Source organism: Miniopterus schreibersii, assembly GCF_964146895.1.
Source record: "Miniopterus schreibersii genome assembly, chromosome: 9".
Taxonomy (NCBI): domain Eukaryota; kingdom Metazoa; phylum Chordata; class Mammalia; order Chiroptera; family Miniopteridae; genus Miniopterus; species Miniopterus schreibersii.
The window spans coordinates 21,929,360-21,945,039 of NC_138118.1; the positions used below are offsets into that span (position 1 = coordinate 21,929,360).

At 35.1% G+C, this 15,680-nt stretch overlaps 1 protein-coding gene across 4 annotated transcripts in view; it reads right to left on the bottom strand.

The window, feature by feature from the left end:
* The window catches only part of PTPRZ1 (protein tyrosine phosphatase receptor type Z1), a 168,546-nt gene that overhangs the window by 56,364 nt on the left and 96,502 nt on the right, over positions 1 to 15,680 (bottom strand). For all 4 annotated transcript variants that reach the window (XM_081147669.1, XM_081147668.1, XM_081147667.1 and 1 more), the window contains exons 7-10: positions 12,979 to 13,136; positions 12,680 to 12,830; positions 3,743 to 3,927; positions 2,279 to 2,405 (exon numbers count right to left, since the gene is read on the bottom strand). In XM_081147669.1, coding sequence (XP_081003795.1) covers positions 2,279 to 2,405; positions 3,743 to 3,927; positions 12,680 to 12,830; positions 12,979 to 13,136 — 621 coding nt within the window. The remainder of the gene's footprint in view (positions 1 to 2,278; positions 2,406 to 3,742; positions 3,928 to 12,679; positions 12,831 to 12,978; positions 13,137 to 15,680) is intronic.

A 15,680-nucleotide genomic window follows, 5' to 3' on the forward strand; every position in this document is an offset into this window, starting at 1 on the left:
CCGGCCGAGGGCACATACCTCAGTTGCAGGCTCCATCCCCACCCCGGTTGGTGCGCGAGGAGGAGACAACCGATCGATGTGTCTCTCACATCAGTATTTCTATCTCTCTCTCTCTCTCCCTTCCACTATCTCTGAAAAGCAATGGAAAAATATCCTCTGGTGAAGATTAAAAAACTCCACACAAATATAAACCAGGAAGACCCCAAACCTTGGGTAAATTGGCTTCTGATGAAGTAATTGTTAAAAGAATAATTAAAGAATAATTTATCTGTTTTGAACCCTTGACTTTTAAGAGAAATTTCATAATGAAACATCAAATAAAATATCATCTTTTACAAAAACATCACTGCGGTATAAAATGTCTTATAGGACTAAGTCATTCATGGAGCTTAAATGGTGTGTCCACACTAGCATCTCATTAGTTCAAGAGTGTCCAGATCCTTTAAATAAATAGAAATTAAGTTATAATATTTGTTATTCTGTACAAATGTGAAAGTGCTACAAATGATACAAGACTGTTGCACTTTGTGCCACTATAGGTTCAGTCTAAACAGGTCACTCAGAAATCACCTCTGTAAAAAGTAGACATTTGATCTATTTTTTCATATGCAATAAGTTTCTCAAAAGGAAAAAAGAAAAACTTCAGAAAGTTGAAAAATTTGCCATAGTGGACAGAGTAAGAAAGAGCGTAATATAAATAGCTAACAGTAATTGTTTTTTGTAAACTACAGGGGAATTGTTTTATGTACAGAAATTGGAGTGGTATAATGAAATCAAGACAGCAAAATCAGGTGAATGCATTCAATAGAATTCAAATCTTAAGCACACACAATAGGATTAGAGGAGATTTTTATATGTCATATTTCATCAAATCACATATGATACTGACCAACATGGTCAGTGTTACACTGCTAAAGATGTAATTTTCTGGGGGGATCAATATGGGGCACTTTGGTGGTGAGGTTGACATTCAGTGGAGGAGCTGAAACCAAGGTCAGTTCACTTGATGCTCATATTTTAATAAGACTTAGAGGTAATATTCCATTTAAAAATAACCTGATTTTGAAAACCAATGCTAAATAAAAGCAATAGGAAAGATTGTTATACCCAGGCGGTGCAGCAGACCACATGAAATATTATTAAATAATGATACTGTTATCATGATAGTAGCAATATTCATTAGCCATCAGTGTTTTAAGTTGGGAAAAATCTTGGCAAATTTTGTAGCCTGTGGTTTAGAAAAATACATAATGTAACATCTAACACTAAAGGCGAGTCAATACATATCAGTTTCCATCCATATGTAAAACTGAAACATACTATACTTAATATAATTTGTAACCATTCATTTCCATTAAAAACCTGTAAAAATTTCAGTGAGTAGCTTCATGATCGAGATGACCACAGAATATTTAGATTTATGTACATATATATATATATATATATATATATATGTGTGTGTGTGTGTGTGTGTGTTTGAATATATTTATGAACATGCATATATAGGATGTATATGTGTATGTATATATACACACATGTATACATACATATATAATTCCATTTTATTATTTTAAAACTGCTTATACTACCAACTAAAACTTTTATTTAATTATGTAAATTTATAAATTATAAAATTATGATAGCAATTCATGTAATTATTGCATATGCTTTGAGATCAAAAGATTTTCCCATAATAGTAAAAAAAGTCTCATGCAAAGAAAATACAATTAGAATCAACTTTTTGTTTTGCTTTTGGGAAATCAACTAAGAGGAAAGCACTCCCACCCCACAACCAAATTACAAAAAGTAGAGAAAATATCTAAGACAAACTCTTGAGGTGCTTTGTATAGATATTTCAAAGTACTTTACATAGTCCTAGCATCAGGTACATACTTACTACACAATGCTTTGCGGGCTGAAAAAGGAAATAACCACAGATGAAACCAAATTTCATTGTCCAAAATAAAAGTCTTAATGTTTACATAGCTATTGTCATTTGATGACCATCACAGACATTACAAAAGGTTTTGCTGTTCTTATTTTACAAATAGAAAATTTCAATATTCAGAATAAATTTAGTGATTTTCCTGACCAGACCTGCTGAATGAAAAATGGGTTCCACGTTTCACAAAATTACCAGTGATCCAGAATGAAAAAATAATAATTTTGCCTTCTGGCCAAAAGGATATAAAATCACAGAGAAAACACCAATACATCCAGTAATTAAACTAGCTTCTTTTATTTAGATAATATAAAGACATATTGGGTGGTCACTTACCAACATCATTGGCAGGCATGTCCACAATCAGCTGGTCACTATATTTTCCATACAAGCCATTAGTGCATACGGCTACTATTTGAAGAACATAACTCATATTGGGTAGTAAGTTACTGAGAATAGCGCCCTAAAAGAAAGATGTCAATAATGTTACAATTGTGTTACAACTGTGTTTCAAGGAGTACTATCATTTGTCCTTAGAAAACTTTTTCTCATTTGTCAATGAGAAATATTTATATTTTATTAACCAAAGAAAAAGTTTATGTGATGTTAAGTTGAAAACCTATTGAAAAACTAGGCATTTTTTAGCTTTAAAAAAAAATCTGACTCAGTTTTAGAAAGTTTCATTTTCAACTAGAACTCATAAAATTCATAAATGTTAAAAACTGCAAATTAATATTTTAGACAAATAAACATGTAGCATTTGCAAGGAACAAAATGTGAAGAAACACAATGAAAAAACAACTTATCTCTAAACTTAATATATAAGCCAGATAGTAACAGAATTATTGCCATCACATATTATGAAATGAAAAATAGTATAGCCCCATAAATTCCACAATTTTCACAGTGGCTCTGTTCTAGACAATTGAATTAAAAAGTTGGTACAAATTTACCTATTTTGTCCATATGATATTCAACACCATGAAAACAGACAGTTTTTGCTTAAAGGCAGCTTGCCAGGTCACGTGGGGCTCTAGCTGTGTGGGTGCAGAGCTCAGTGTCTGACTTGCAGTGGGGTCTTCCTAGGGCCACACTCAGATGGGGTTTTCTCAACTAAACCGCACTCTATAGCCAACATTTCCAACACTTCCTGCCAAGGCAAAGTTTACTCCTGAGATGCTCAGGTCACAGGAGGAATCTGTACTTTACTTTCTTTAGTTCGTGTGCATGGGTGGGGAGGAAGAGCAGGTGGATCTTTCCTGAGGATAACCTGCCCTATGTCCCGAAAATTCTGTCTCAATTGACTTCGAGTGTGCTACTTGCAAATTTGATGCCCCCTCAAAAAGACTTTTGAGACCCCCTACTGTATTTTTCTTGTGCTGGGGTTTGACGGGGGAGATAACATATGATGGTATTAGAGCACTGAGGTTCCATGCCCAGTTCTTTCCACAACTGTGAGCTCAAAGTCAAGGAATTGAACTGCTCTTTCAGTCCCTTTATTTCTAAAGAGAAGCAACACTAGATGACCTCTAGTTCCTGAGTCTTCTAAGTGTCTACTCTATAATGTTGCTGTTGGAAAAGTTGTGGTCTCCTATCATTCAAAACATAAATATGAACCTAGTGTAATTCGCTGTAAGATTTGAACAATTTAGGGTAGCTCTGCTCTTCCTCCTGCCCACTGGACACCTTCAGACAAAGTCTAAATAACTGAGGGCAACAATATACAATCACTTGTAAGACTCGTCCTTGAAAATTAAACTGTATGTTATCAATATAAGAAACAACGGATCTTAGAGTTACCAGATCTTGATAACCATCTGTCAAAAACTCATGTTTGGTCTGGTCTTCCCCCTCTAACTGCTGGTACAGAACTGCGAACTTCTCGATCATGGTATCATAGACGACTCGAGGCCTCTCCCAGGTAACAAGAAGGCTGGTGTAATTCTCTGGGTCAGCTTGAATGTTTTCTGGTTCTGAACTACAAACTTCAGAGAGAGAAAAATACAGTTATCGATAAAACTGTCAGCCTCTAGGATTTTAACAAGTACTCGATCACAGTCTATGAATCTTTTTGTATTTTATTTCAATACAACGTAAAAAGTTACACTTACTTACTGTAGAGCTTTTGTTTATGCCATTTCCTGTGTATGAAATACTTCTTTCTTCCCACCTATTTCTAGCTGATCAAGTCCTAGCTTCCCATTTAGGAAATGTCTCCGTCAAATGCTCTGAACTCTGCCGAAGTGACTGGTGTCATTTTCATTTGTCTGCTTTGTTTTACTACTGCTACTGGATTAATTGCGTTTCCTCGTATACTGATTTTTTTTCTGAAGTCTAAACTTCTCTAGCAGATTATAAACATAAAAAACATAGCCTTTAATTTCTAGATTGACTAGAACACTGTCTTGAATATTTGGCATTATTTTATTTTTGGAAATAAATGAACAAATGACATCTACAAGTTTATGGTGCCTTTATTTCCCGTGTTAGGTACCTGACAAATGTGTTTAGCTTGGGATGAGGAAAATTTCAATCATAAAAGATGGTCTATTACTGGACATTTTGTTGACAGAAAATCCTTGAAATAATTTAAAATCTCCAACCAGAGAAAACCATGGGAGAACAAGTAAACCTATCCTTTTAGTATTTTTCAGATCTGCTGACAAAAATCCCACTTTGGCATAATAAATTGATTAAGCAATTAATTTCAGGGAATTAGAAGATTTGCCTGTTTCATCTGAAAAAAATACTTTGAAAATCTTTCAGGGACTTAAAATAGAATTCAAGCCTATGCTGGGAATGGTGCCAAAACTTAGTCCCAACAGAAAGAGTATTCTGATACTTTCTGAAATACATTCATAATGTGATAGTTTGAACTAATTTTGAGAATAAAAATTATAAAATTTTATGCTATTGTGCAAGTGAAGCAAAGTAATAAATATATCTCTTCATAGGCCAGATAGAGTTGCAAAAATAAAAGAGAGAAAAGTCATTAAGGCCAAGGATTAATTAATATGCTCACAGAACCTGACTTTTGTTTTCAGGAGATACTTAAAGTTACAAAGCCACTGGATGAGATCATGCAGTTGGCACAGGTCACCCAAATGTCACTACTATAAGAAATATTTCAAGGACTCAATGAAAATGTGCCTCAACAGCATCAGAATGTCACCAAAAAGTCTTTATTTCTGTATGAGTCTGTAGTTTATCTCATGAACACAGGAGGGCACCCAAGACTAACAACTGACCTTATAAACAGAAAAATTTTACATACAGTATTTAGTATTAGAGATTTCAGCAACTGTATGCTATGCTAGCAATGGAATATGAATGATTTAGAAAAATATAAATATATATACTTTGTATAAATAAATGCATGTATAACTTTATACGAGTTAGAGACAGTATTTATCACTGTAAAAACTACTTAGTTATTTTTTCTTTATTAAGGAATTAGGGTGAAATGTTTCTTTCGGAACAAAAAGATGATTCTTCCACTATCAAAAAATAAGAAAATGTATTCTAACTTAGGTCCAGACTACATTCTCTTTACCTAGTGACAGTTCTATTAGTTTCCACCAGATGGCAGAAGACACCAAATCATCTCAAAATACATGTGAGCTACCCACATGAAAAACGATTCCTGGGGTTTGCTTGTAATGATTCCCAAGTCAGTTTTGGAAAGATAAAAGTGATTCTGGACAATGTCATTGGTAGATTTTGTCCCCCCAAAATCAATCCCAGGTTTTAGAGTGTGGGAATGATTTAAAGTGAACTATTCTCCCCCCTCCCAATGAATCTTAAAATGCATTAGTTTTACACATACACACAAAACATAAAAATTGCTTGAGAAAAATACAAAATTATTAGCTGCAAAATACCCCAGATGACTATGTCCTGAATAGCACAAGCTTCTTTGGTCAGATGTCTATGTTTATTGCAATTTAATAATAGTAGAAATCACAGATGCTTCATTTTTTAAGAATCAGCATTAATAAAAAGTAAAATTCTAAAAAGAAACCCACATTTGTCATGAAGTTGTCATTGCTTTGCTTTCTTATTTATAGATCTGTAAAAGCTTATTGGTAATTTTTAAAGTAAGTTCACTTATATTTTAATTATAAATGTATGTTAAAAATACTCCCTTTGTTTATTTATTTAAAAAAAATTTTAATCCTCACTGGAGGATTTGTGTTTATTTTACTTTATTTTTATTTTAGAGAGAGGAAGGGGGATATATATATAGAGAAACATTGATTGGTTTCCCTGACTGGAAATCAAACCCTCAACCTCTTTTGATGTAGGGACAATGCTCTAACCAAATGAGCTACCTGGCCATGGTTCACTTTGTTTATTGATAATCAATAATAGTAATAGGTTACAAAGTTGCAGCTAAATCTTGTATTTTAGATATTGAAATACAGGATTTTATGGGGGAAAGATACATATTTTAGAATGTATTCAGAAGATAAGCCTGTAGTTCTGTCTGTAGTCTGTGATCTTGCCAAAGGATTGCTCTTCCATAAGGTAGGACTGACTCTTTTAAATGACAGTCTAGTTAATTCCATGTCATACATGACTTGGTGTTCAAGCATAAAGCTGGTAATTACCATGAAATAAGCTATTAATTTGCACTAAATTTTCCAGGTTTTCCTTATATTTCTTATTGAAATTAATTTAATTATCAGAAGGACATATACTCTATAAAGCACACTATCAGGATTTAAAATCAAGGAGGGTTTTCCAGATCAACATATACTCAGAAGCCAAATACAATCTACCAACTGATACTGTAAAATAGTAAAAAAATGTAATTAATTTCCTTGATTACGGGAAGTTCAGAACTATGTTGAGGTTCCATTTCCTATAGCAGGACTAAATCACACTCCCCGATTCCTTTCCACAAAGGACGTGTGATCTGGGTCATAGTTACCGATTCTTTAGGATCGCTAGCCAAGAATCTGGTTTCTGCGAGTCCTTGCCTATGGCAGTCCTGTGGTCCATGTCAAGTCACACAGAGAACACGTGCGTGCTTCAGTACAGATACAAAGGATGCTCACATGTAAAGAATGAGGGTGCGGTCTCCTTTGTCAGGGTGCAAAAATGCTCTCACTTAAAAACCTACTTTAACCCAGCCAAGCATGGCTCAGCGGTTGAGCGTTGACCTAGGATCCAGGCGATCGGGGTTCGATTCCCGGTCAGGGCACATGCCCGGGTTGTGGGCTCGATCCCCAGCAGGGGGCGTGCAGGAGGCAGCCGATCAATCACTCTCTCATCATTGATGTTTGTCTCTCTCTCCCTCTCCCTTCCTCTCTCTGAAATCAATAAAGATGTATTTAAAAACAAGCAAACAAATAAAAACAAATAAAAATCCTACTTTAACATTCAATTCTCATCCACTAGATGTCCGGCTCTCCTGACATACAAGCAAAGGTGATGCTTGCTGTCCCTGCCTCTAGGAAGCTCATTCCGATGACAGCCTCTAACCCTTACATCTAGTAAGCTACAAAATATAATGGATGTTTTTAGTTTCTAAGTCCTAGACTGCATTTATAAAGGAATAAAAATAAGCTTGCAAAATATATGCCACTTAGACCAAAATAGGTTGTGCTTTACAAAACTACCTATTTTTCTCACTAAAAGTTATAAAAGCTTCACAAACTTTTAGCTGACAGAAAGCCACTTATCCTCTAATCATTTACATAAACTTGCATGAAGGGTGAGTACCTCACATGAAGGGATGTGCCTAACCTGGAGTATGAAAGATTAGTAAGCAAAGCACCGGGTGTCGCGAGAAAACAAAAAGTGGAAAAAGAAAAGCAAAAGAAGAGGCGAAGTACAAATGAGGAGAACATGACAGCCCTCTGGCTGTGACAAATCTCTCTGCTAATCACGAAAGTTGATGCGGATGGCCAAGGGGAGGCCCTAGGCTCCTCCTGCGGTGCTGCTCCATGTGCCCGTCCTGGAGGAAGGGCAGTCTGTCCTGAGCGAGAAGGTCCAGTCTTAGCTCCATGGATTATGAATAAAAATGAAAAGACAGGTGGTGATGCTTGGGGAGTGGCAGAGAAAAATGTCACAATTGCCTAAGATGCCGCAGTTATTTTACACTGACTTGAAGTTTGGTGCAGTTTAACACATCCCATGACAAAGGAGTCTGTGGACAAACGCACAAGAACAAATCCTCCTCATCTTTGTCTGAGGTTTCTGAGCACCACTTGAAAAACTACTGAGACAGGCACTTTGATAACTATTGGGAGAGGAGCTTAAAGATTACAAACCCAGAAGATAATCAATATTAAGGTTGTGATTTCCCCTCAGGGAGTAGCAAATTTTAATAAAACTAATATAAACATGGCCACAACTCTTACATATAATAACTAGAAATGATCTGTCACTGTTCGGCACCTCTAAATGATTACATCGTTCACTTGAGATAAGTAGACAAAAGAAATCTTTCAAATTCTACCTAATTCAGTCAATCTTATCTAGGGGTACAGAGTAACTTTGTCAACAGTTTGATCTGTAATATATAATCTTCTAAGAAGTAAATAATCTTCATGCCACTTTTCTGTATATAGTTAGAGCATAGTGTCAATGCACATGTGATATTAATGAATGCTATTTACAACCACTGACCTTCAGGAAGGTAAGTCTGCTGATGTATAATTCATCGTGACATTTTCCAGGAAATTATAGAAAATTTCTCATTGCTCAAATACAATATTAGGGGATAAAGACCATCCTTTAATGCTATTCTGCCTTGAAAGGCATCATTAAATATATTACAATGCTAGCAAATGGGATCTGAAGTGCATTTATAATTCTAATAAACAAAAGCCTTAAACACGGAAAACTTGAATAGCACCCCATACTTGCTGTGGGTATATATATAGTCACATATATATAGACACATATATGCACATATATACACGAGTGTATACAGACACATTACAACAATAGTAGCTGTAAGTATGGAGCACATTATGTTCAAAGAACTGCTTTGCTTTGCAAATGTTAGTTCACTTAAACCCCACAACAACCCTATAGGTGGCATTTTAATTCTCATTTTATAGGTGAAGAAACTAAGGCTTTGATAACTTAAGTAAATTGACAATTTTTGTATAACTATTAAGCGTTGACAGTGGAGTTTGAAAGCAAAAGCCTACTGGACTTTAGAGCCTGCACCTTTCCCACTGTGCTTCACAGGCCCTGCTCCTCACTGGGGAGTCTTGCTAGCGGGCTCCAGGGCAGCGGGAAAGCACCTGGCACCTGGAAGGCATGGCACAAAGTTGAATTTCACCTACTTTACACTTGTGCTGTGTCTGTGTGGCTATGCACACGTATTTCTCATTATCTAAGAGATAGCTTTTACTAATTCCTTCAAGATACAATGGTTCCACTAAATTCTGTGATTCTTAGAAAGCCAGTGTGTATTCCATGGTGCCAAAATGACACGCCTTTCTAGTAAATGGCAGCCCCACATAAAAAATGTGAAGATCGAGGACTCAGTTCTGGTAAAACGTGTTCGTGCACAAACCCTTACTGAGTTCCTGCTCTGAATGCAGAACTGAATAAAGCTAGACCTCTACTCTCAAGGGATTTACATGGATATACAGACCTCAGGTGGTTTTAACAAATATTTGCAGTGCAGTTTTGCAGAATATATTTTTCTACAATGCATTTACTAAGAGCAGGATTTTGACAATTTTCATGCCAACTGTTACTTCTCTCTTGATCAAAATGAGAATGTTAGCTACCTATAGTGGTAAAATATACAAATGTAACCCAAGTGTCCAGGACTGAGAACTGGTTTGATAAGTTGCTATGACTATACAATGCAATAATATGCAAAGAATGGTGTATTAGCTGTATATTTATATCACTGAATAAACAAAATTGATAAAACAGGTATATGTAGTGCAGTTTCATTTCTGTGAGAAATAATAATATATTTTTAATTTAAGAAAAAGGTCTGGAAGGATATTCACCAAAATCCTCATAATAATTATCTTTACGTGGTGATGTTATAAAATAATTTTATTTTCTTCTGTGTGCTTATCTATACTTTCTACTTTATAAAAATGTTCGTTTTAATAGTAACTTACATTCAGATTAAATATAATAAAAATTAAATACTTAACATAAATGCAAACCTCAGTTCTTATTCTAAAATTTAGTTCAGGAAAGTAGAAAGGAGACAATGTATCTATTAAGAAAAAAACCATCACAGGAATATGCGCATGGCAAATGATAATAGTATCATTTGATATGTTATTTGATTGAACACCAATACTCATAATGGGACAAGCAAAAATTCAGTTGTTCCAGTTTCTAAAAAAAAAGCTAATGCTATTTTTCTACAGTTTTATGCCATTAAGTTCGTCAGTTTTTATTATAAAATTATATAAGCAGAAATTAAGTTCTTTATAAATATAAAGCTTTGGAAGTCTTTATAATCAAGAAACCCTGGGTTCAAATACTGATTCAGTACTTTATAGTTTTGTGAACTTGGACAAACCACTTAATATCACCTTTCCAAACTGTAAAATAAGACCAGTGCGTGGTTGAACACAGGAGTTCACACAGTACAAGGCAGACTACTGTTTTTGTTATGATTACTTTTGGATTTCATCACTTAACTGTGGAAACAACAATGTTCCACACTGAATCAGAACTATATATGGGTAGACACGTCAAATGGTGCAGGAGACAGCCACTGAGTATAACCTTTTGTATTTGCATTATATGGACATGAATTCTTTCAGTCATTTGGTAAATGACTAGTGAATGAGAGCCATACTTTAGCTCAGCAATAGACATAAAGAGGTGAAAAATGCAGTCACTTCCTTCATGGGGCTCAGAGTCAGGTTGGGGAGACAAATGAGCACACAGACAGTTAGTCTGTGCCAACGGCTATGAGGTTTGGAGGCACAGAAAATAGGTGCACCTGGGCATATCACAACTTCAGGTGTGAATCATTTATCTTGTACTCTATGGGCACAGCACCTCCATGAGGACACAATCCTGTGCCCTGCCCCGAGCTAGTTGGTGGGGATAGAGGTAGAGTCAGAGGGGCTCTCTGTAGATGCAATGGCCTGCTTGGGTCTTGGAGAATGAGAAGACCAACGAGTGAAGGGAGCAGGGAAGAACATGCCGTGGACGGAAAGAGCATGTATAAGTGCAACCTGGGAGACGTTGTCTGCCCTCTTCAGGATGAGAGAAGGGATTTAGGCGGAGAGGAGAACACAAGGAGATTAGCTAGTACTAAACAGGAACTACCATGAAATGGCAAACCTTTGGGAAAGGTTTTAATAAAATATAATTGGTAAAAGTACAAGGCAAAAAGATCACATATATTTAATTTATTTGATCATCTGCATTTTAGAAAAGGAGATGGTTAAATCCAGTTTCTTTTTTCTAATCTATTGTCTGTTATTTACCAGATAGGAGGTTATAGTGCTTAGCGCTGCTAGTAAAAATATAATTAAATTTCTTCACTTTGGGGCAATTTAATTTGAAACAACATAAAATTAAATGCAGCTATTCATCACTGCTGTCTTGTGCTTTATTTTTTTGTGGTTAAAGGGTAAACAATGCTCACAAATAGCACATTAAAAATGCCATTTTAATGCCTAATCTTCAAGAGCAGATGATTATTAAATTAATATTATACATGGCCAAAAATTCATTGCAGGGCTGAGATCAAAGAAGACCATGTACTTGGAAAGGTTTTAAGTCCCTAAAGCAAAGGCCATTTCAACTATTTCTTTCATGAACCAGTTCATTCAGAGGCTAAAATAAAAAGGACAAGTCAATAGATGCAACTGATTGTGTCCTCTGGGCATTTCCAAAGGCTCTGATTGCTGTGCAGCTTCAAAAGACACAGAAGGCACTGGGGAGGTGCTTTCCCTGCGTCCTCTGCATTGCCTGACAAGGATACATTTCTTTCTCCCTAAAGAAGACAAATGGGGAAAAGACTCACTTTTTATTCATTAATAATTAAGCGCATTTGGTTTCAATCCCTTCTAGGTGCTAGCTCTTCTCTGGGAGCTGCCAACACAGAGATGAACACTTTAAAACCCAAATATATGGTGACAGGAGGTTTGACTTTCAGTGGTGGGCACACAATGTAGTATCACAGAAACTACACTTGAAACCTATATAGTCTTACTAACCAATGTCACCCTAATAAGTTTAATTTAAAAATACTCATTGAAACAAATTACTTATCTGCCTCAAAAACAAATTGGAAAAAAACAAAAAACAAAAAACAACCCAAATCACATGTCAAAGCTTAGCTCAAATATACTTCTCTCACTGAGGTTCCCCCATCACTCCAACCAGATGTGATCTCCCCAACCTCTGATCCGAACACCTTGGTCACTTACTCATTTCTCATTTATAGCTCTTAGTAAAGGCAAATTCCATAAAGTGAATTTGGAGCTGTATATGTAGCTTTGCCATCTATTACTGTGTGTTTTAGAAAAATCACTTCCTTACTGTATCTCACTTTTTCTCATCTGCAAAATGGAATTAATCATGTGGGAAAGAACAGATTTTTTAAATTGCCATTTTATGAATGTGGTAACTGAGATTCAGAGAAGTTAAATAGTTTGTTTAAAGCTACAAAGCCAGTAATCAAAATATTTCTAAAAACGTATGTTTTCCACTATACCACAGTTATCTCCTACAACACTGAATCTGTGAGTTGTAGAAAAATTATATTTCAATACATACCTGCTTCATGAATCTCTTCGTTTCCAGTATAAGAGGAAAACACCTGCCTGGAAAACTTGTACTGTTGTTCTCGAAAATTATTTTGTAAGTAGTCCATCAGCATGACATAACCAGACTGTTGCATTGTCAGAACTTCACAAAAAACAGCCAACTAAAAGGAAGATAATTTAACATATACTTTAACATTCCTGCTTCAAGGGCATCAGTAAGTACTCTAAAACACAGTCTGTAGTAAATCTTAGAAAATTATTGTTTCGATTCCTTCAAATTATTTCATTTGTTTGAATTTCCAAGATTACCTGGGTTTCAGAGATGCTAACTGTATCTTTGAAAACAATCCAGTCAACAGTGTCTGTGCAGGGAGGAGAGGTCAGTGAGCCATTGTAAGTGTAATACTTGTCAGTCGAGTTTGGCAGAAGGTTCAGCAATATGAATGGATCTAATGAGGCCTGTTTCCCTGCAAAGTAATAACATACATCTCAGCTGGAATCCCAACTCTGGAACTTAGCTGTTCAAATAGTCTATGAAACAGAGACATATGCTTGTTATGTATTTAATCAGAAATGAAATTTTGAGAATGCTTTATATATATATACATATACATACATATATATATTATATATATTGATTGATTGATTTCAGAGAGAGGAAAGGAGAGGGAGAGAGAGAAACAGAAACATCAATGATGAGAGAGTCATTGATCAAGCCCACAACCGGGCATGTGCCCTGACCGGGAATCGAACCCTGATCGCCTGGATCCCAGGTTGACGCTCAACCGCTGAGCCACGCCCGGCTGGGCTAGATATATTTTTAAAATGGCAATAAAACTGGCATATAGCTAATTCTCTTACATATATTACTACATAGTGTTGGATGCTTCTTTACACCAAGAAGATGCTGGAAAGATTATTTTACATATAAAAGATATTCAGAAATTATATGACCATTTCAATAAATACAGAAAAATTATTGAATAAGATTTGATATCTTTAGTGGAAAACAAATCCAAAATCTTACTCTGATGATTATCTTCAAATGCCCATAATAAACATAATAAGGATGATTTACTGAAAACTTTCCCCTGGAGATCAAGAATGACGCAAAGAACCCTGGCTGGTTTTGCTCAGTGGTTAGAGCATCTGCCCGCAGACTGAAGTGTCTCTGGTTCAGTTCCGGTCTGGGGCACAGAGCTTGGTTGCAGGTCGATCCCTAGCCCCTATTGAGGTGACTGCAGGAGGCAACCAATTGAAAAAAAATATCCTCAGGTAAGGATTAAAAAAAAAGAAACAAAGATGTCCTATCACCATTTCTATCTAACACTGAACTGGAAGACTGGGTCAATGCAATAAAGTAAGAAAAAGAAAAAAAAAAAAACTCATGAAGACTGGATAGGAATAAATGATAACATCATAATTTGCAAATAACATGATTGTGTACGTAAAATATCAAAAAAATTACAGACTATTAGAGTTAATAAGTCCTTTTAGTAAAGCCACTGCATACAAGACCAATGTATAAAAATTTATTCTATTTCTATATAACGGTATCAAATAGAAAATAAAAATTTAAACAATATAACATAATAACAACAAAATATCAAATACAAGTAAATCTAACAAATGATGTGTATAACATCTATATTTTAAAATTATAAAACTTTCCTGAATTAGATAAAATCTTAAAATAATGGGAAATACCATGTACCTGAATACGAAGATTTAGCATTGTGAAGGTGTTGATTTTTTCCAAATTAATTTATAGAGTCAATGAACTTTTAATTGAAGTCCCAGGAGGGACTTTTTATGTGTGTGTGTATGTGTGTTGTGTGAACTGACATGCTGATCTTAAAATTTAGTTGGAAATACAAAGAAAAGTTAGGTGAAGGGAATAAGGAATACAAATTGGTAGTCACAAAATAGACAAGGGGATGTGAAGTACAGCACAGGGAATATAGTCAATAATATTGTAATAACTACGTATGGTGCCAAGTGGTTACTAGACTTATTGAGAGGGTCCCTTTGTAAATGTATAACCACTATGCTATACATCTGAAATTAATATAATATTGAATGTCAACTGGAATTGAAAAAAACAAAGTTAAGATACCCTTGAACAATAATAAAGCCGATGAACTTTCACTATTATATAGTAAGATCTATTATATAAAGCTGTAAAACCCATGATAATGAGATCTTTATGGAAAAAGAGACAAAGGGAACATGGAAGAGAACAGAAAGTCCAGACCCACACATATATGGTCACTTGATTTATGAAAGAAAATATTACTCTGTAGTTGGAATGGACTGTGTTTTCAATAAACAGTGCTCTATCAATTGAATATCTTTATGGAAAAAGTGCATCTTGATTCCAATCAGTTCTAAATACACTGCAAGGATCAGTTTTAAATAGGTTATAGATCTAAATGTGAACAGAATAAGAAAAGTTTAAGAGAAAAACAGAGGAAATTATCTTTATAACCTTATGGTAAATTCAAATTTCTGACATAGCACACAAAAAGTATCCATACAGGATAAATAATCAATTTTAATATGTGATATTCAAGATCTATTCATCAATAGTCACAATTAAGAGAGTAAAAAGGCAAAACAGAGTGGAAAATATATTCTGGATAACATATGTATATAAACACACACATATATATAATACAATAATAAATATTGATTTAACTCACTAGATATACAAGTATATATAACTTGTATTCAAAATAGAGAATTCCTACAAAAAAGTTGGTAGAGTTTTCCTAAGTGTTTCATCTGGTCTTAGAATCCTGAAACAATCTGGCTTTCCTGTCTCCTTGAATAGCTGCATTTTTGCTTTGCATCTTCCCAGTAGCACGTCCCAATAGCACTGCCTTGGTCATTTCGCTATTTGTGTGCCAGCCCTCACTCATGTAGGCAGCAATCTACTTGCCAGAAAGATCTGTGTATAACTCGTTCTCCCATCCAACTGATTTTTGTAAAAATTCATAAGTATTCAAAAC